Consider the following 14,176-nt stretch of genomic DNA (forward strand, 5'->3'; position numbering starts at 1 on the left):
ATTTTATTGGGGGCTCATACAACTCTTATCACAATCCATCCATCCATCCATTGTGTCAAGGACATTTGTACATTCGTTGCCCTCATCAGTCTCAAAACATTTGCTTTCCACTTGGGCTCTTGGAATCAGCTCCTCATTTTTTTCCCCTCCCCGCTCCCCCTTCCCTCGTGGACCAGTTTTTTCATCATGAAAATGCATCTGCTCACTTTTGGGAGCAGCAAGAGCTGTCGTAAGAGAGTTTCATTTGAAGGCCTTATCCCATCCACCCTACTCTTACCTGCTCTTACCCCTTTGGACGTCTTTTTGTTCCCCAGACTCAAAGAACATTTAAAAGGAACATGATTTGAGCCGCCAGAGTATGCCAAGACTGCCATTTGAATGTGATATGAATAGAAATATACAGGACTCTTTGGCTAAACATTAGAGAAATACTTCCTTTGGAAATATATAGAAGTGGATGGAGGATATATCAAGAAACAGGTTTACATTCAGATTTATTTGGTTCATAGAGATTTATATAACTTTGTAGCAATACTCATAGGGCAGGGTAACATCTTCCCTCCTGATATTATGATAAATGACAAGATTTATGAAGCATTTATGACATATCAGGCACTGTGCCCCCGCCTGCCCCATTTTTTGTCATTTAATTACATAGCAACATTTTATAAATCAGCCATTTTTCTACTTTATAAATGAGGAAAAACAGATCTAGACTAATTTGTCACAAGTCACAGAGTATATAAATGGCATGGTCAGAATTTGAAACCAGGTTTTTATTGCTCCAAAGTTCAATTTATGTCCCCTGCATTGTACTTGAACAGTCAAAATAATACAGCAGAGTAATTCAAGAACAACAACAAAAAATGTGGCATAAATCAGGAAATAATAATAAAACAAAAGAACAGGGGAGGCGGAAGTATAGTTTTAAAAACTTTGATTTCCACTTAAAAAAAAATCAAGTGGTACATACCTTCCAAGATAATCTCACGTCAAATACCAAACCCAGACATAAGACACCATACTCAAAACCACTGAGCTGATCCTGACTCATAAGGACCCTATAGGACCAGGCCAAACTGAGCTTGGGGATTTTTGAGACTAAAATTTTCATAGGAATAGAAAGCCTTATCTTTGTCTTATAGGGCAGCCGTGGTTTTGAACCACTGACAATGTGAAACCCACTCTACCAGCAGGACTTCCCAGTGATCGCAGCTTTCCCATATTGATTAATTCTTAAACCTGGCAGGGCTTTCCATCCAAGAGTCCGTAGCTCTTCCACATGGGGTTTGAAGGAGAAGGTCTGGTGGCACTGTGGTTTTGAGTTGAGATGCTGATGGCGAAGTCAGTGATTTTAAACCAGCCCCTCCACAGGAGAAAAAGGGTTTGCTACAATCTCTTTCTACAATCTTAGAGACTCACAGGGACAGTTCTACTCCATCCATAGGCTCACTCTAAGTAGGCATTGACTTGATGATCAGGGGTTGTGGTACCTTCCTTCCCTCCTGTTTAGTTCCCATTCCAGAATCATCACACCCACTACCGAAGGAATAAATGCTTACTATGGAATCCTTCCACCATGGTCATTTTCTCCAGGAAAAAAATTAACCAAAAAACCTCAACTGCCATGGAGTAAATTTCGACTCATCGCCAATTCATAGAGCAGCCTAGAATTCCAAGGCTATGCATTAGTATGAGAGCAGAGAGCCTCATCTTAGCCATGGAGCACCTGATAGCTTTGAACTGCTGACCTTGCGGTTAGGAGCCCACTATGCCAGCAGGGCTCCTTAAGCAAACCAAAAGGCATTGTATTTCTGGTTCCCACCTACTGACGTCTGGGCCCAAGTACTGATTCCTGGACAACAAGCACTGGTTTCTGGACCTGGTACTTAATCTCTGTCAGTCCACACAGATGTCTGATGACTGAGGAAGGATGCGCGTCACGCTGAAGTCCAGGGCACTCATCGGGCCAAGGGTTTGCTCCCCTAAAGCTTCCCTTTTAGGCTTGCTCCTGACCTCTGGCTTGTGCAAACTTTGGCTTGTGTGGACCATGATCACACCCAAACCTACTGCCATCTAGCTAATTATGAGGCTTAGTGTCCTAGAGGCTGAAAATCTTTGTGAGCACAAACAGCTTCATCTTTCTCCCAGGGACCAGCTGTTGGGCCTGAACTACTCACTCTTCGGTTAGCAGTCCAATGGCTACCAGACAGCACCACTGTGGAAAACAGAAAGATTTCTCCTAAGTCGTCTCCCCCAAATAGGACACTGCTTGCAGCTAATGGTAGATAATGGTCAAGTTACTTCCCTGAAGGCAGTCAGCTGCCAGACTACTGTCTAGTCCCACCACAGATAAGGCCTGCTCCCTGCTGTTAAGGACAGTGGGATACCTCTTCCTAAAGGCTTGCAGTCATCAATTTGGTTCCTGTAGGTGGGGTTTACACCCTACTGATAATGGTTTCTATGGAGATCCAGAGACCAGATCAAACCGGCTCAATGACATCCAAAGTTAGCTTGCTATCCTAAATCTAGGATCCGCCCTTCTTGTCCCATGTATACCCCCAATCCCTCCTCTTCCTATTGCATGTATATCCCTAGATTGACCCCCCCTCTCATTGCTGTATTACCTATAGTGCAACCCCTTCCTGTGACGTGTGTCTTTACCTGTAGTTAGTGGACTTGCACCCCCCACCCTAAAGGTATATAGGCCTGTGTTAGCAATAAAGAGCTCTCTCGGGCTCCCCTCTTGACTTCTCATTGGTTCCCCCTCTCCTCTCCTCTCCCATACTCTCTCCCCTGTTCCCTTTCCCCTTGTCCTCCTTCCCCTCCCCCTCTCTCCATGTGGACAACCAAGCAGGGATGAGGTGAGCATGCTACCATGAAAACTGTCTGACTCCATTATTTCAATCTTTTATCTCATGCTCTTTATGACTTTGCTATAATTTATATATATATATTAACCGTGCAATTAATGCCTATGGAACCCGTGATTAGTGGTGGGGGGCTGGCCCTTTCCCCCATACACCACAAAGACTCCTTTTAGAGCAGGCTTTGTACCAGCCAAATCAAACACAAGCCTGAAGCATGCCAGTGTCATATGTCGGCAATTCATACTAGAAGCAGAAAGAGTAGCCGTGAGAGGCAGAAAGCTCTATTTCTGGATTCAGACTTCCCCTCAAGGGAACCCTTATGTGTTAATAGATGTAAGGGATTTAATATATAACACTTTGGTAGCACAACTATATAAGCATTTGCTGTTACTCATTTATGTGTTCATTTTGTTACTCTGTAATGGTGTCTTTCTCTGCATAAAGCAGATCCGAAGCCAGTCTTAGGGAGTCATGGTGCTATGGGCTAAGCATTGGGTTACTAACCAGCAGGTGGGTAGTTTGAACTAACCAGCACCAGCCGCTCCAGGAGAGAAAGATGGGGCAGTCTGCGTCTGACGCTGAAATTCCAGCTGCAAAGCCCTGGCGCTCAGTTCTGCCCGGCCCCACAGGGTTGCTGTGCATTGGGATGGGCTCCACGACAGAGGGTCTGGTTGATGCTAGTCATGGAGGGAGCGTGGTCAGTGCTCCCTCTTGTCCTGTCCACTCCTGCCTGACCTCAACTGGTCACTGCTTCTTCCTGTGCACAGCCGCCACCATCCAGGTGGTGTTGGAAGGAGCTTTCTCAAAGGCTTTCCTGATTTTCCATTGTTCTGAGAGGAGCTCCTCGAGCTCCCCAAACCCGGATTCTCGTTCATCTCTGTGTCTCCGTGGCTCCGAGAGCTGGGAGACACTCAAGACGACCTGTGTGGTGTGTGTGCCCATATACACACTCGTAGATAGCTGTTTATAGATGAAGTGTGCTATATTTCCATAGAGCAAGTATGACAGAGTATCTTATATTTGCATCACATGCCATGGTTTACCAGCACCTTGACAACAGCAATCGTCCTAGTAACGGTACTATAATCATGATAGTTATAGCTATCATATTTGACCCAAGTCTCACAGGAACCCACTGACACAGATACTATTGTCTGTAGAGGAGTGTGGTTGAGCACAATTAAGTACCTTGTCCAAAGCCATCCAGCTAGCCAGTGCACACCGGGTCATCCCAGCACACTGCTCTCAATCACGAATTCAGAGTGCATGAAATTGAGTCACGAAGTGGACTGTGTTTTATGAAGATGTAAATGGGATTCATGTGCTGTTACTTAAAAGCCAAATATAAAACCCTGTGCTGTCATATAGATGAACCAGAAGATGAAGCTGCACACATACCTGACACGTGAAGAGGATCGATATTTTTGAGTACCAATCTATCTAGTGGGATGGGTTGATCGAGGACTGTGCACGAACCACCTTCTTTTATTACTGTTTGTAGGTCAGGAGTAAGTGAAGGACACATTAAGCCAGGGTCTAATCCTCCAAATTTCTGAAATTCAAGAAGAAAATAATGCAGTCAGTAGACAATAAATACTGGAGTACATATGGAAAATGAATATTTAAGGGAACAGACTGTAGAGACAATTAAGAAGTGTAGCTTACTATTCTTGGGTCTTGAGAGACATGTCCCCCAAACACAGTGACTTAAAGCACAGTGCTTCTCATCTCCAAGTCTAATTAATGAAGAATAGTTGACATTCATAGTTGGGAACCATTTAATTCCTTGTCACCCCATGGAACCAGCTTCATCCACAGTCTGAAACACTCATTAGTATTGAGCTTTGTGGGTGAGGCAAGGAAGCCTCATTTTGGCCAACTGCATGTGTGGAAGCAAATGTAGAACTCTAAAGAGAGTTCATGCTCTAGAATTTGTGTATCATTGAAATGGTTTTGAATCTATGAGATGCTGAATTTGGGAGTCAGGGTGTAAAATATTATGATTTACATTATATTACATTATACACACACATACATACACACCGTATATACTCGCATATAAGCTGACCTGAATATCAGCTGAGGCGCCTAATTTTACCACAAAACTGCATTAAAAATGTGCTGAAAAACACGGCTATACACGAGTATACATGGTGTGTGCACGCGTGTGTGTATGTATCACAAAATGGTAATGAGCAAATCCAAAACTGATAACATTCCTGTGTGTGGGAGTCAAATTGTGAAGCCTATAAAAGCAAAAGGTTCCTTACAAGATGGTTTATGCAGACTGTCCTTAACTCTTGCTCTCTGATTTGTATCATTGTTTGAAATACGGGTAGATTGTTACAGTGTCAAGCATCCAGATAGAGATTTTTCAGAATGTGGCTTGTTCTGACTTGCTGTCAGGGTCGCTGAAAGCAGCCACAGGATTCTGAGATGATGGCCCTCCGCTTTCTCCTACTTTCTCTCCAACTGCAGATCAGCCTCCGGAGCTGATACATGGCTCTCTATGTTCTTGCTTAAAGATCCTAGACATAGTGCAATTAAGTAACATGCTCTGAATTGGAACTGACTCAGTGGCCCCTAGCTCCCACCACGTCATTTAGAAACCTAGCTTATGAAAAGATATAGAGATCTAGTTTCCTGATTGTACCACCACCTGTATGCAGTAGAAAGGTAAGTGCAATGAACTGACACTAGACTTCGGTGTGTCCGTTAGCGCAGTTTGCTGAGCACCTGGGAGGAGCCTGCCTTTCTGGCCCTACTCACCTGTACTACCAAGGAACAGATTGTCAACAGGAGAGTAGACAGGTTGTCTTGGGTAAACCATGACCAGTGACTTAATGAGCAATAAAAAGAGCAATAACAACAATAATGATGCTAACCACTAACAATTAAATACTGTACAACAATTCCTATTCTCTGCATTGACAGTATTGCAGGGAATGAGTTTAAACAAATTGTGCATGAATTGTTGAATGTAAAACTGATGATCTGCTCTGTAAACCTGCACCCAATTCACAGGAAAGAAATACTATATATTTTAAAATTCCCTAGTCTTAGAAGAGATACTATGGCTCTAGTTCTAAGCTAGGGGGCAGTGATGGTTCACGGGTAGATTCTTGTCTTCTACACAGAAGGCTGGTTTGACTCCTGGCAAATGCCCCTCAGGTGCAGCCACCCATTACCTAGCCATTGGTCGGTGGAGGCTTGTGTGTTGCTACGATGCCAAGCAGGTTTCAGCAGAGCTTTCAGACAGAGTAGGAAGACAGGCCTTGTGATGTAGTTCCAAATTCAGTCAATGAAAAAACCCTGTGGGTCATAACCGCCTGAAGGCAGCTGGGGAATATGGCACAGAGCTAGGTTCTGTTTGGGATGGGGCTGTAAGGAGGCGGGGCAACTTGATAGCATGTAAAGTCTTCCCCGTCTCCCTTTGTCTGTGAGACCAACGAATCCAGTGTCTGCCTTCACTAGTTCTTAGATAACTGGACCCTGAAAAGCGCAGGCCCCCATCTCATCCCCGTTCCTTAGGTCAAAGCTCAGGAACGATGGGAGCTTTCTAATCAGAAGGAGAGGGAGCCATCACCTCTTGGCACATGGCGGAAGACAGTTTGGGAGCCGATTTGGAAGAGGAAAACTCCGACGTGCACAGTGAGTGTGGATCTCTTTGCTTAGGCCAGTCAGCCATAAAGTCCTATGGATTCTCAGTATTACATGCTAAGTCTGTCTGAAATGCCCAAATCCTTAGAATTCTTTGAGGGATATCATTTGGTCTCACAGCTATCTCATTTCAAAAGTTAATATTTCATAATGTCTCCAATTTTTAGAGGGAGAATCCAATCTGGTGTATCAGAAGCGTTTCTATTTTAAGTACAATTTATTATTTAGAAACAGCATTTTACTTTTTAAAAGCCCATTCATTTTCTACATTTGAAAAATAGTTTTTCGGCATATAATTCACACATGCAATTTAATAGTTCAATCGTATTAAAAAGCGCTGTGCAGCATTTTACCTTTTTGTTTCTCTTAGTTTTTGTAACTAAGAGGAAGTCATCAAAGAGAAACAGGTAAACGTCTAGGAATCTTGTGCTTTCTGAGGAAAGAAAGGAAAAGGAAAATGGTGCTTGAAATAGCACAAGGTTTTGCTTTTGTCAAAGAATCCCTTAAAACAGCAGTTCTCAACATGTGGGTCGCAACCCCTTTTGGGGTCGAACCACCCTTTCACAGGGATTCGTAACAGTAGCAAAATTACAGTTATGAAGTAGTAACGAAAATAATTTTATGGTTGGGGGTTCACCACAGCATGGGCAACTGTATGAAAGGGTCACGGCATGAGGAAGGCGGAGAACCGCTGCCTTGAAACAAAGCAGGCTGGGGAATGCTGTTCCGGCTGGGAGCTCCAAGATCGCCAGTCTCTGCCTCAGCCAATTGGGTTAATGTTGAGTTTCTCTCTTCTTAAAACACAGACTTGATTTGAGTATCAGCTTTCAACTTTAAAGTCACTGTACTGCTATTTGTGATGCACTTCGTGTGGATCTTGGATGGTTATTGGTTATGGTTTTGACTAAGCCATGGAGAAATACATAACTCACAGCATTTTGGCCATTGGACCCATCTGGATGGTCATTGGAAATGGTGCTCGTTACAAGAGAAAAGGCTTTTTGTTGGTCAAACTACAGGCAGTGCCCGGTTGATAAACCAGGTCTGCTCCTAGATCTGTCTTTACTTGGAATTTGAAGGTAAGGTGGAGCAGGTGCTTGCTAACGTTGCAGCCCCTTCTCCAGGGGCTTGTGCCTCCACGCTGTCCTTTTGCTCTCCTCTTCCTCTGGGCTGTCGTCTCCCTGTCCTTCCAGGGTCCCAACCCTTTCTCCGCCTCACAGCCCATCTCCATGTCCATCCCCTGCATGGAGCTTTCTCGCGTGATCCTGCTTCATCCTCGCAGACGCTCTCGTGTGAACTCCGGTTGCAGCTCTCAGGGCCAGTGGTGGTGCTCAAACATCAGAGCAATCGGGAGGGTGGTGCAGGACAGGGCAGTGTTTCGTTCTGTCGCTAGGAGTTGGAACCAACTGCTGAGCATCTAACAACATGCACGAAGCCCATGTTCAGTTCCCAGCCAGTTCACCTCATGCACAGCCACTTCCCATTTGTCATGCATATTGTTATGATGCAGAGTAGGTTTCAGTGAAGCTTCCTGGTGAATACTGCTGAACAATTGGTCCCTACAAACCCAGTGGAGCATGGCAATCTGACCGCCAGCACATGGGGAGGATGCAGGCCTGGGCAGCAGGTTTCCCTCTGGTGCACACGGTCACCAGGAGTCAAGAGCCAACTCAACAGCAGCTAACACAGCCTCGCCATGGTAACTCTTGCCATTAGGGCAGTGCGTAAAGTTTGTTTTTCATTTCCCCAACAATTTTTTAAAATCATTTTATTGGGGGCTCGTACAACTTTGTATCACAATCCATACATAGCATCCATTGTGTCAAGCACATTTGTACATTTGTTGCCCTCATCATTCTCAAAACATTTGCTTTCTGCTTGAGCCCTTGATATCAGCTCCTCATTTTCCTCCCTCCCCAACAATTTTATCTCCCCCATTAGTTTTATATCTCCTAATATATCTATCTAGTAAAATATGGTGTGGTGCATGCTAGGTTCTTAATAAACACATAATAGTTGATTTTCTGGCTCAGTGGAAATGGGAAATGATGATGTTAATGATGATCACAGCTAACATGGATTCGGTGCTGACTGTATTCTAGACTTGATGCCAAGCCCCTTGCATATGCTAGTTCATTTGACCGTGGTCCTATGCGATAGCTATTGCTAGCCTCACCTGACAGAGAGAAACGGTTAGGCTGGGAAGGCTGCGTTTAGCTGCAGGTGATATAACTTGAGGAGGTGCTCTCTGCAGTACTTCTCCTCCCACTTCGGACAGAGGCAAGCACAGTTCCTCCGACCCCTTCAGCGAGGAACCACTGAACCAGCTGCCAGGCCAGAGGCAAGTGACCGTGTAAGTACCTTAAGGAAGGAGCGGTTTACCTGCAAGAGTTAATTTCCCCTCGTAGAGAAGGTGTCTGCTGGTGGGTGACAAGATGTTCTCTGCCATGTGTTCTTTGAAAATGTGTTTCAGGCACTTGGCAAACAATGGAGAGAAGAGAACGGAGATGTCATTAGTGACGGGAAGAGAACATGGCTAAGGAGTCGGGACAAGGGACTCTGTCTAGGAAGCTCAGGATGTTTGGAAGTGTCTGACTGGGCAGCCCTGATAGCAAGGAAGGAACTCCCAGAGGGAGACCCCGAGAATAGTGTGATGACCTCCCCCCTCCCCCACAATGCCAGGTGGGTCCGAGCTCTATTTCTGCCTTAGCAAACTAGACTGATTGTTCAAGTGGACAGCTGGGAACTCTTGAGGACTACTGTATTTTCACCTGAAAGCCAAGACTCTGGGAAAGGACCTAAGTCCCAACAGATCCTTTTGTACCTCTGGAATGAAAAACCTTTTATCTCTATCCCAAAGCGGAGGCCACACGATAATCTCTTGTAGGTGTCTAAGTTTTTGGAAATTGTCAAGCCACTTCACTTTTCCTTCAAGGTCTCCTGAAAGACAAGACATATGTTTTATATGCAAGTGACATTGCCGCATAAATTTCCACAGTGATCATTTAGAGACATTGACTGCCAGTGAAGCCAAACTGTATCTTAGGTTCATTTATGTTACTTGCTGTTTAAACATCTAAGACAACTCACTAATTTGAAATTAGCCTTTTGCAGAGAAGAATGAGGCTTAACTAATTTAATTCAGTGAGTTGGAAATGTATTGTGCATTTTTAATTCAATAGTACCAACAAAGCCCTTTGTACTTTTCCCTTATTTCCTCTACCTCACAGCCTACATGGAAAAAAAGAAAAAATACTACTGGATTAGCAGAGGGAAAAATAGTGGGCTAATAAAGACAACCCTATCTTTTGGTCTTAATTCTAAAGCAGACATTTCCTTCATAATGATGATGATCATTTCTTTTTAGTAATAATTCATTTTTACTTTTTGTAGGTCTCTATAGAAGTCCTAGCCGGAAAGTGGATTATATGATGAGCTGCTAACCACCAGGTCAGTGGTTCAAACCCACCAGCTGCTCCAGGGGAGAAAGATGAGGCTACCTGCTTCCATCATCAATACAGACTGGGAAACAGGAAAGGGCAGTTCTACTCAGCCCTCCAGAGTTGCTATGAATTATAATCAACTTGATGATTTCTTTTTTAAGTTTTGGTAGGTTTGCATTAATTTTCCAACATTAGCCTGATGAAATGAAATTTTAAAACAGAGAGAGTTCACTCACTCACCCACTCACACACTCACTCACTCACACACTCACTAACACACTCACTCAATCACTCACTCACTCACTCAGGTTTGCATTAATTTTCCAATATTAGCCTGATGAAATGAAGTTTTAAAACAGAGAGTTCACTCACTCACTCACTAACTCACTCACTCAGGTTTGCATTAATTTTCCAATATTAGCCTGATGAAATGAAATTTTAATACAGAGAGAGTTCACTCACTCACTCACTCACTTACTCACTCACACACTGCCTTTGAGTCAATCCAAACTCACAGGAACCCAATAGGACTGGGTGGAATTGCTCTGTGGGTTTTCGAGACTGTAGCTTTATGGGAGTGGAAAGCTGCTCTTTCTCCCACAGAGTGGCTGATGGCTTTGATCTGCTGACCTTGTGGTTAGCAACCACCCAAACCATAACCCACCCAAACCACCAGGACTGACCCATTGAGAGGGTTTACACACCTATAGAATCATGTTGTTAGTGAAGCTCTTGAGAATTCATTACCTTTGTGTCAGACTTAAAGGAAGGCCACATCCATCTCTTCCCTCAACAATAAGACTCTTTTATTAAGAAATTTCCAGAGCAGAGGTTATTTTAAAATTATTTATCCCTCAACGTGATTTTTAAAAGCATACTTTTCATTGATTTTTTTTTTTTGTCCTTTTCAGTTGATAAGCTTAATCTTAATTCCTTGGTCACTTTAGAACTTGAGGACAAAGATGCATGGTCACTTTTACTTTTGTACTTACAAAAGTCCGAAAAAAAAATAAGCTGTGGTGGTTAATTGCACTTATTCTCTTTTGATGCCTTCAAGGAAATCTTGGTTAAAGGGCACAAACGACAGACTTTGGGGCTTGAATTTCAATTATACAAAGCCTCCACAGTGAACTTAAGTCATCAGAGGGTATGCCCAATTCTTATTTTCAAACTTCAGTTCTGGAGATTGGAATTTCTTTTACATTGACGTTGGATTTTAGAAACCTAAACAAAATGATGAATGGCAACTTCTCTTGATGGTCTTATGGTGCTCATTACCCTTGCTTTGTGTGTGGGCTCGTCATGAATGTGGTAAACAAAGTGCCTTCAATTACCTGGGAAGTAGAACTTTTCCTGTCTGAACTCACTTCTGAAACCCTTGGAGAGAGTCATGTCCTGTTGTAAACCTGGTGTTAGAATTCTTACAGCAATTCTCCAGGATCTGACTGGACCCCGTTGTTTGGAGAGTGTTTGATAGATAGATAATGAACTCAAGCTCAAATGCACTTTCCAAGAGCCAGTTATGACCTTAAAGTCCATGGAATTACCTTCCAGTATGGAAGGGAGATGGTGCCCAGAAACCACATTGTCCAGCCGCCCACCTTTGATCAAGTGACCATTGGAGCTCTGGGTCACTGATCTCAGGGACTTACGGATTGATGTTTCCACCTTTTCCTTGATGGTGTAGATCAGGATTTTCTCAGTCGAGTCAATACTTCTTTTCCAGATGTTCTTCAGCAACAAGGGATATCGAGTCAGCCTGTGCAGCGGCGCCACAAGGAGCTCAGGCAGGTGAAGTCTTCTGCACTGTTCGTTCTGTTCACACCACTGGCAGAGGCAAAAGCAGGTCATTGGCAGTTGGCCTCTCATCAGGCACACAGAAGCTTGGGCAGGAGAACCCCTGAGAGGTTCTTCTCAGTATCCATATGATCTACCCATCAGTGTGATAGGAGAATTTATTAGTCAGGAGCAAGACTTTGAATTGACATTAATTGAGTGTTGGGTTACTCAGGATGGCAGGTTAAGCACAGGCTTGCTGGCTAATTTATAGTGAATAGCTCAACAGGTTTTCTACCACATCGCTCCTTTGTTGGGAAGGGTCGGGTGATGGTTACACATGAAAGCAGAAGTTGAAGAGTCTACATTGATCAGTCTGATGGAGTGGAAAGGGGAAATGGATGAAAACAGAGTTATGGGGGTTTTTCAATTAGTATTGTTATGGGTTATAGCTTCAATTTTCATAAATGTTGTTTGAGAAGCACAGGTAAGCATGTGAATATTTTCTGTGTTTGTTTTATATGAAAGGTCTCAGCTTTTATGCAGGCAACACATAACACATGAAGAGATGCGTCTCTGGTTACTCCAAAGATTTGCAAATATGTTATGGTTTGAATTGTGTCTTCCTAAAACATAAATGCAAAGACATTCAACTGTGTGTACCATAAAAAAAACTCGATAGCATTGAGAAGGATGGGAATTCCAGAACACTCCATTGTGTCCATATATCAGGAGGCAGGCGTGTTAACAGGACAAAGGCATTCTGCATGGTTTAAAATCAGGAAAGGTGTGTATCAGGGTTGTACCTTTTAGCATACTTTTCAATCTGTATGCTGAGCAAATAATCAGAGAGCCTGGATTATATGAAGAAGAACGTAGCATCAGGATTGGAGGAAGGCTTATTAACAACCTGCGATATGCAGATGACACACCCTTGCTTGCTGAAAGTGAGGAGGACTTGAAGCACTTGCTGATGAAGATCAAAGATTGCAGCCTTTCCATATGGATTGAAACTCAATGCAAGGAAGACCAAAATCCTCACAACTGGACCAATAAGTAGCATCATGATAAATGGAGAGGAGTTTGAAATTACCCAGGATTTCTTCTTGCCTAGATCCACAATCAATGCTCATTCCAGAGGTCAAACGATGTATTGCATTGCATAAACCTGCTGCACACAGCCTCATTAAAATGTTGAAAAGCAAGGCTATTACTTTGAGGACTAAGACAAGCCTGATCCAAGCCATGATTTTTTTAGTTGTCTCATATGCATGTGAAAGTGGGACACTGCATGCATAAGTAAGACTGAAGAGGAATTGATGCATTTGATTTATGGTACTGGTGAAAACTATTGAAAGTACTATGAACTGTCAAAAGAACCAACAAATCTGTCTTGGAAGAAATACAGCCAGGATGTTCCTTAGAAGCAAGGATGGCAAGACATCATCTCATCTCATTTGGACATGCTTATAGGAGAGACCAGTCCCTGGAGGAAGACAACAGGCTTGGTAAAGTATAGGGTCCAGGAAAAAGAAGAAGGTCCTTCATAAGATGGATTAGCACAGTGGCTGCCAAGATGAGCTCAAACGAAAGAACAATTGGTAGGAGGGAGCAGGAGCCGGCCACGTTTTGTTCTGTTGTACATAGGGCTGTTTTGAGTCAGAACCCTAATATGTGTTTACGGGAATGAAGAGGCCCAGAAAAAAAATGTTCTCCTTAAGAATCGGTCTTGGCAGGAATGTTCCATTTGGCCGGAATATACCAGTGTTTTTTGAAATGTACCTATCCTCTCTAACCCTCATCTCTGAAATGTAGACCATAGGGTTGGGGAAAGGTTTAGAAGAGATAATCCACATAAACTGATTAGAACAGTGCCTGACATGTGTCAAATACTCAACCTCCATTATTCTTGGTGATTATTAGTTGAGCGCACTAAATGGTGTGCTACAAAAGTCTCAGTCCTTTTCTTTGCATCATTCTGTCTCTGGAATCGCAAGAATAAGTCTACCTCCATGCAGGTGTACTGGGTAAAGTATATCTATTCGCTGAACCCAGCCGAAATAGCATGGAGGGTAGTTCTTCTCATTTCATAACCCATTTTAGCATGTAGCATTCTTCTTTTTTAAACACTTCTTTTTCTGCAATAACATTGTTTATAGCAGAGCTTAACAGCAGAATGAATCTTGGTTATAGATGGGTCTTGTTTCTGCTTCTTAACAACTGTATATTTCAGCAAGTTGCCTAATTTGGTCCAACCCCTGAGAAATGAGGTGAGATAGTTTATTGTGCCAGCCGGGCCGATAAACACAAGTGGGATTAATTGAAGGGCGGAGTGATAAATGGCTCGGGGAGCCTCGCCTTTCCTGTCTCTCACTCTTTGATCATCCGACCAGTGGCTGCCTTGCTTGTTCTGTGCCTCAATTTGCA

At 43.3% G+C, this 14,176-nt stretch overlaps 1 protein-coding gene across 1 annotated transcript in view; it reads right to left on the bottom strand.

The window, feature by feature from the left end:
* PLEKHG7 (pleckstrin homology and RhoGEF domain containing G7) overlaps positions 1 to 14,176 on the bottom strand; it is a 52,766-nt gene that overhangs the window by 3,471 nt on the left and 35,119 nt on the right. The window contains exons 9-13 of the mRNA XM_004700397.2: positions 11,626 to 11,800; positions 9,355 to 9,470; positions 8,913 to 9,006; positions 6,884 to 6,963; positions 4,269 to 4,422 (exon numbers count right to left, since the gene is read on the bottom strand). Coding sequence (XP_004700454.2) covers positions 4,269 to 4,422; positions 6,884 to 6,963; positions 8,913 to 9,006; positions 9,355 to 9,470; positions 11,626 to 11,800 — 619 coding nt within the window. The remainder of the gene's footprint in view (positions 1 to 4,268; positions 4,423 to 6,883; positions 6,964 to 8,912; positions 9,007 to 9,354; positions 9,471 to 11,625; positions 11,801 to 14,176) is intronic.

Source organism: Echinops telfairi, unplaced genomic scaffold (genome assembly GCF_000313985.2).
Source record: "Echinops telfairi isolate 266 unplaced genomic scaffold, ASM31398v2 ScPeMD7_2;HRSCAF=8, whole genome shotgun sequence".
In the NCBI taxonomy this organism is placed as follows: domain Eukaryota; kingdom Metazoa; phylum Chordata; class Mammalia; order Afrosoricida; family Tenrecidae; genus Echinops; species Echinops telfairi.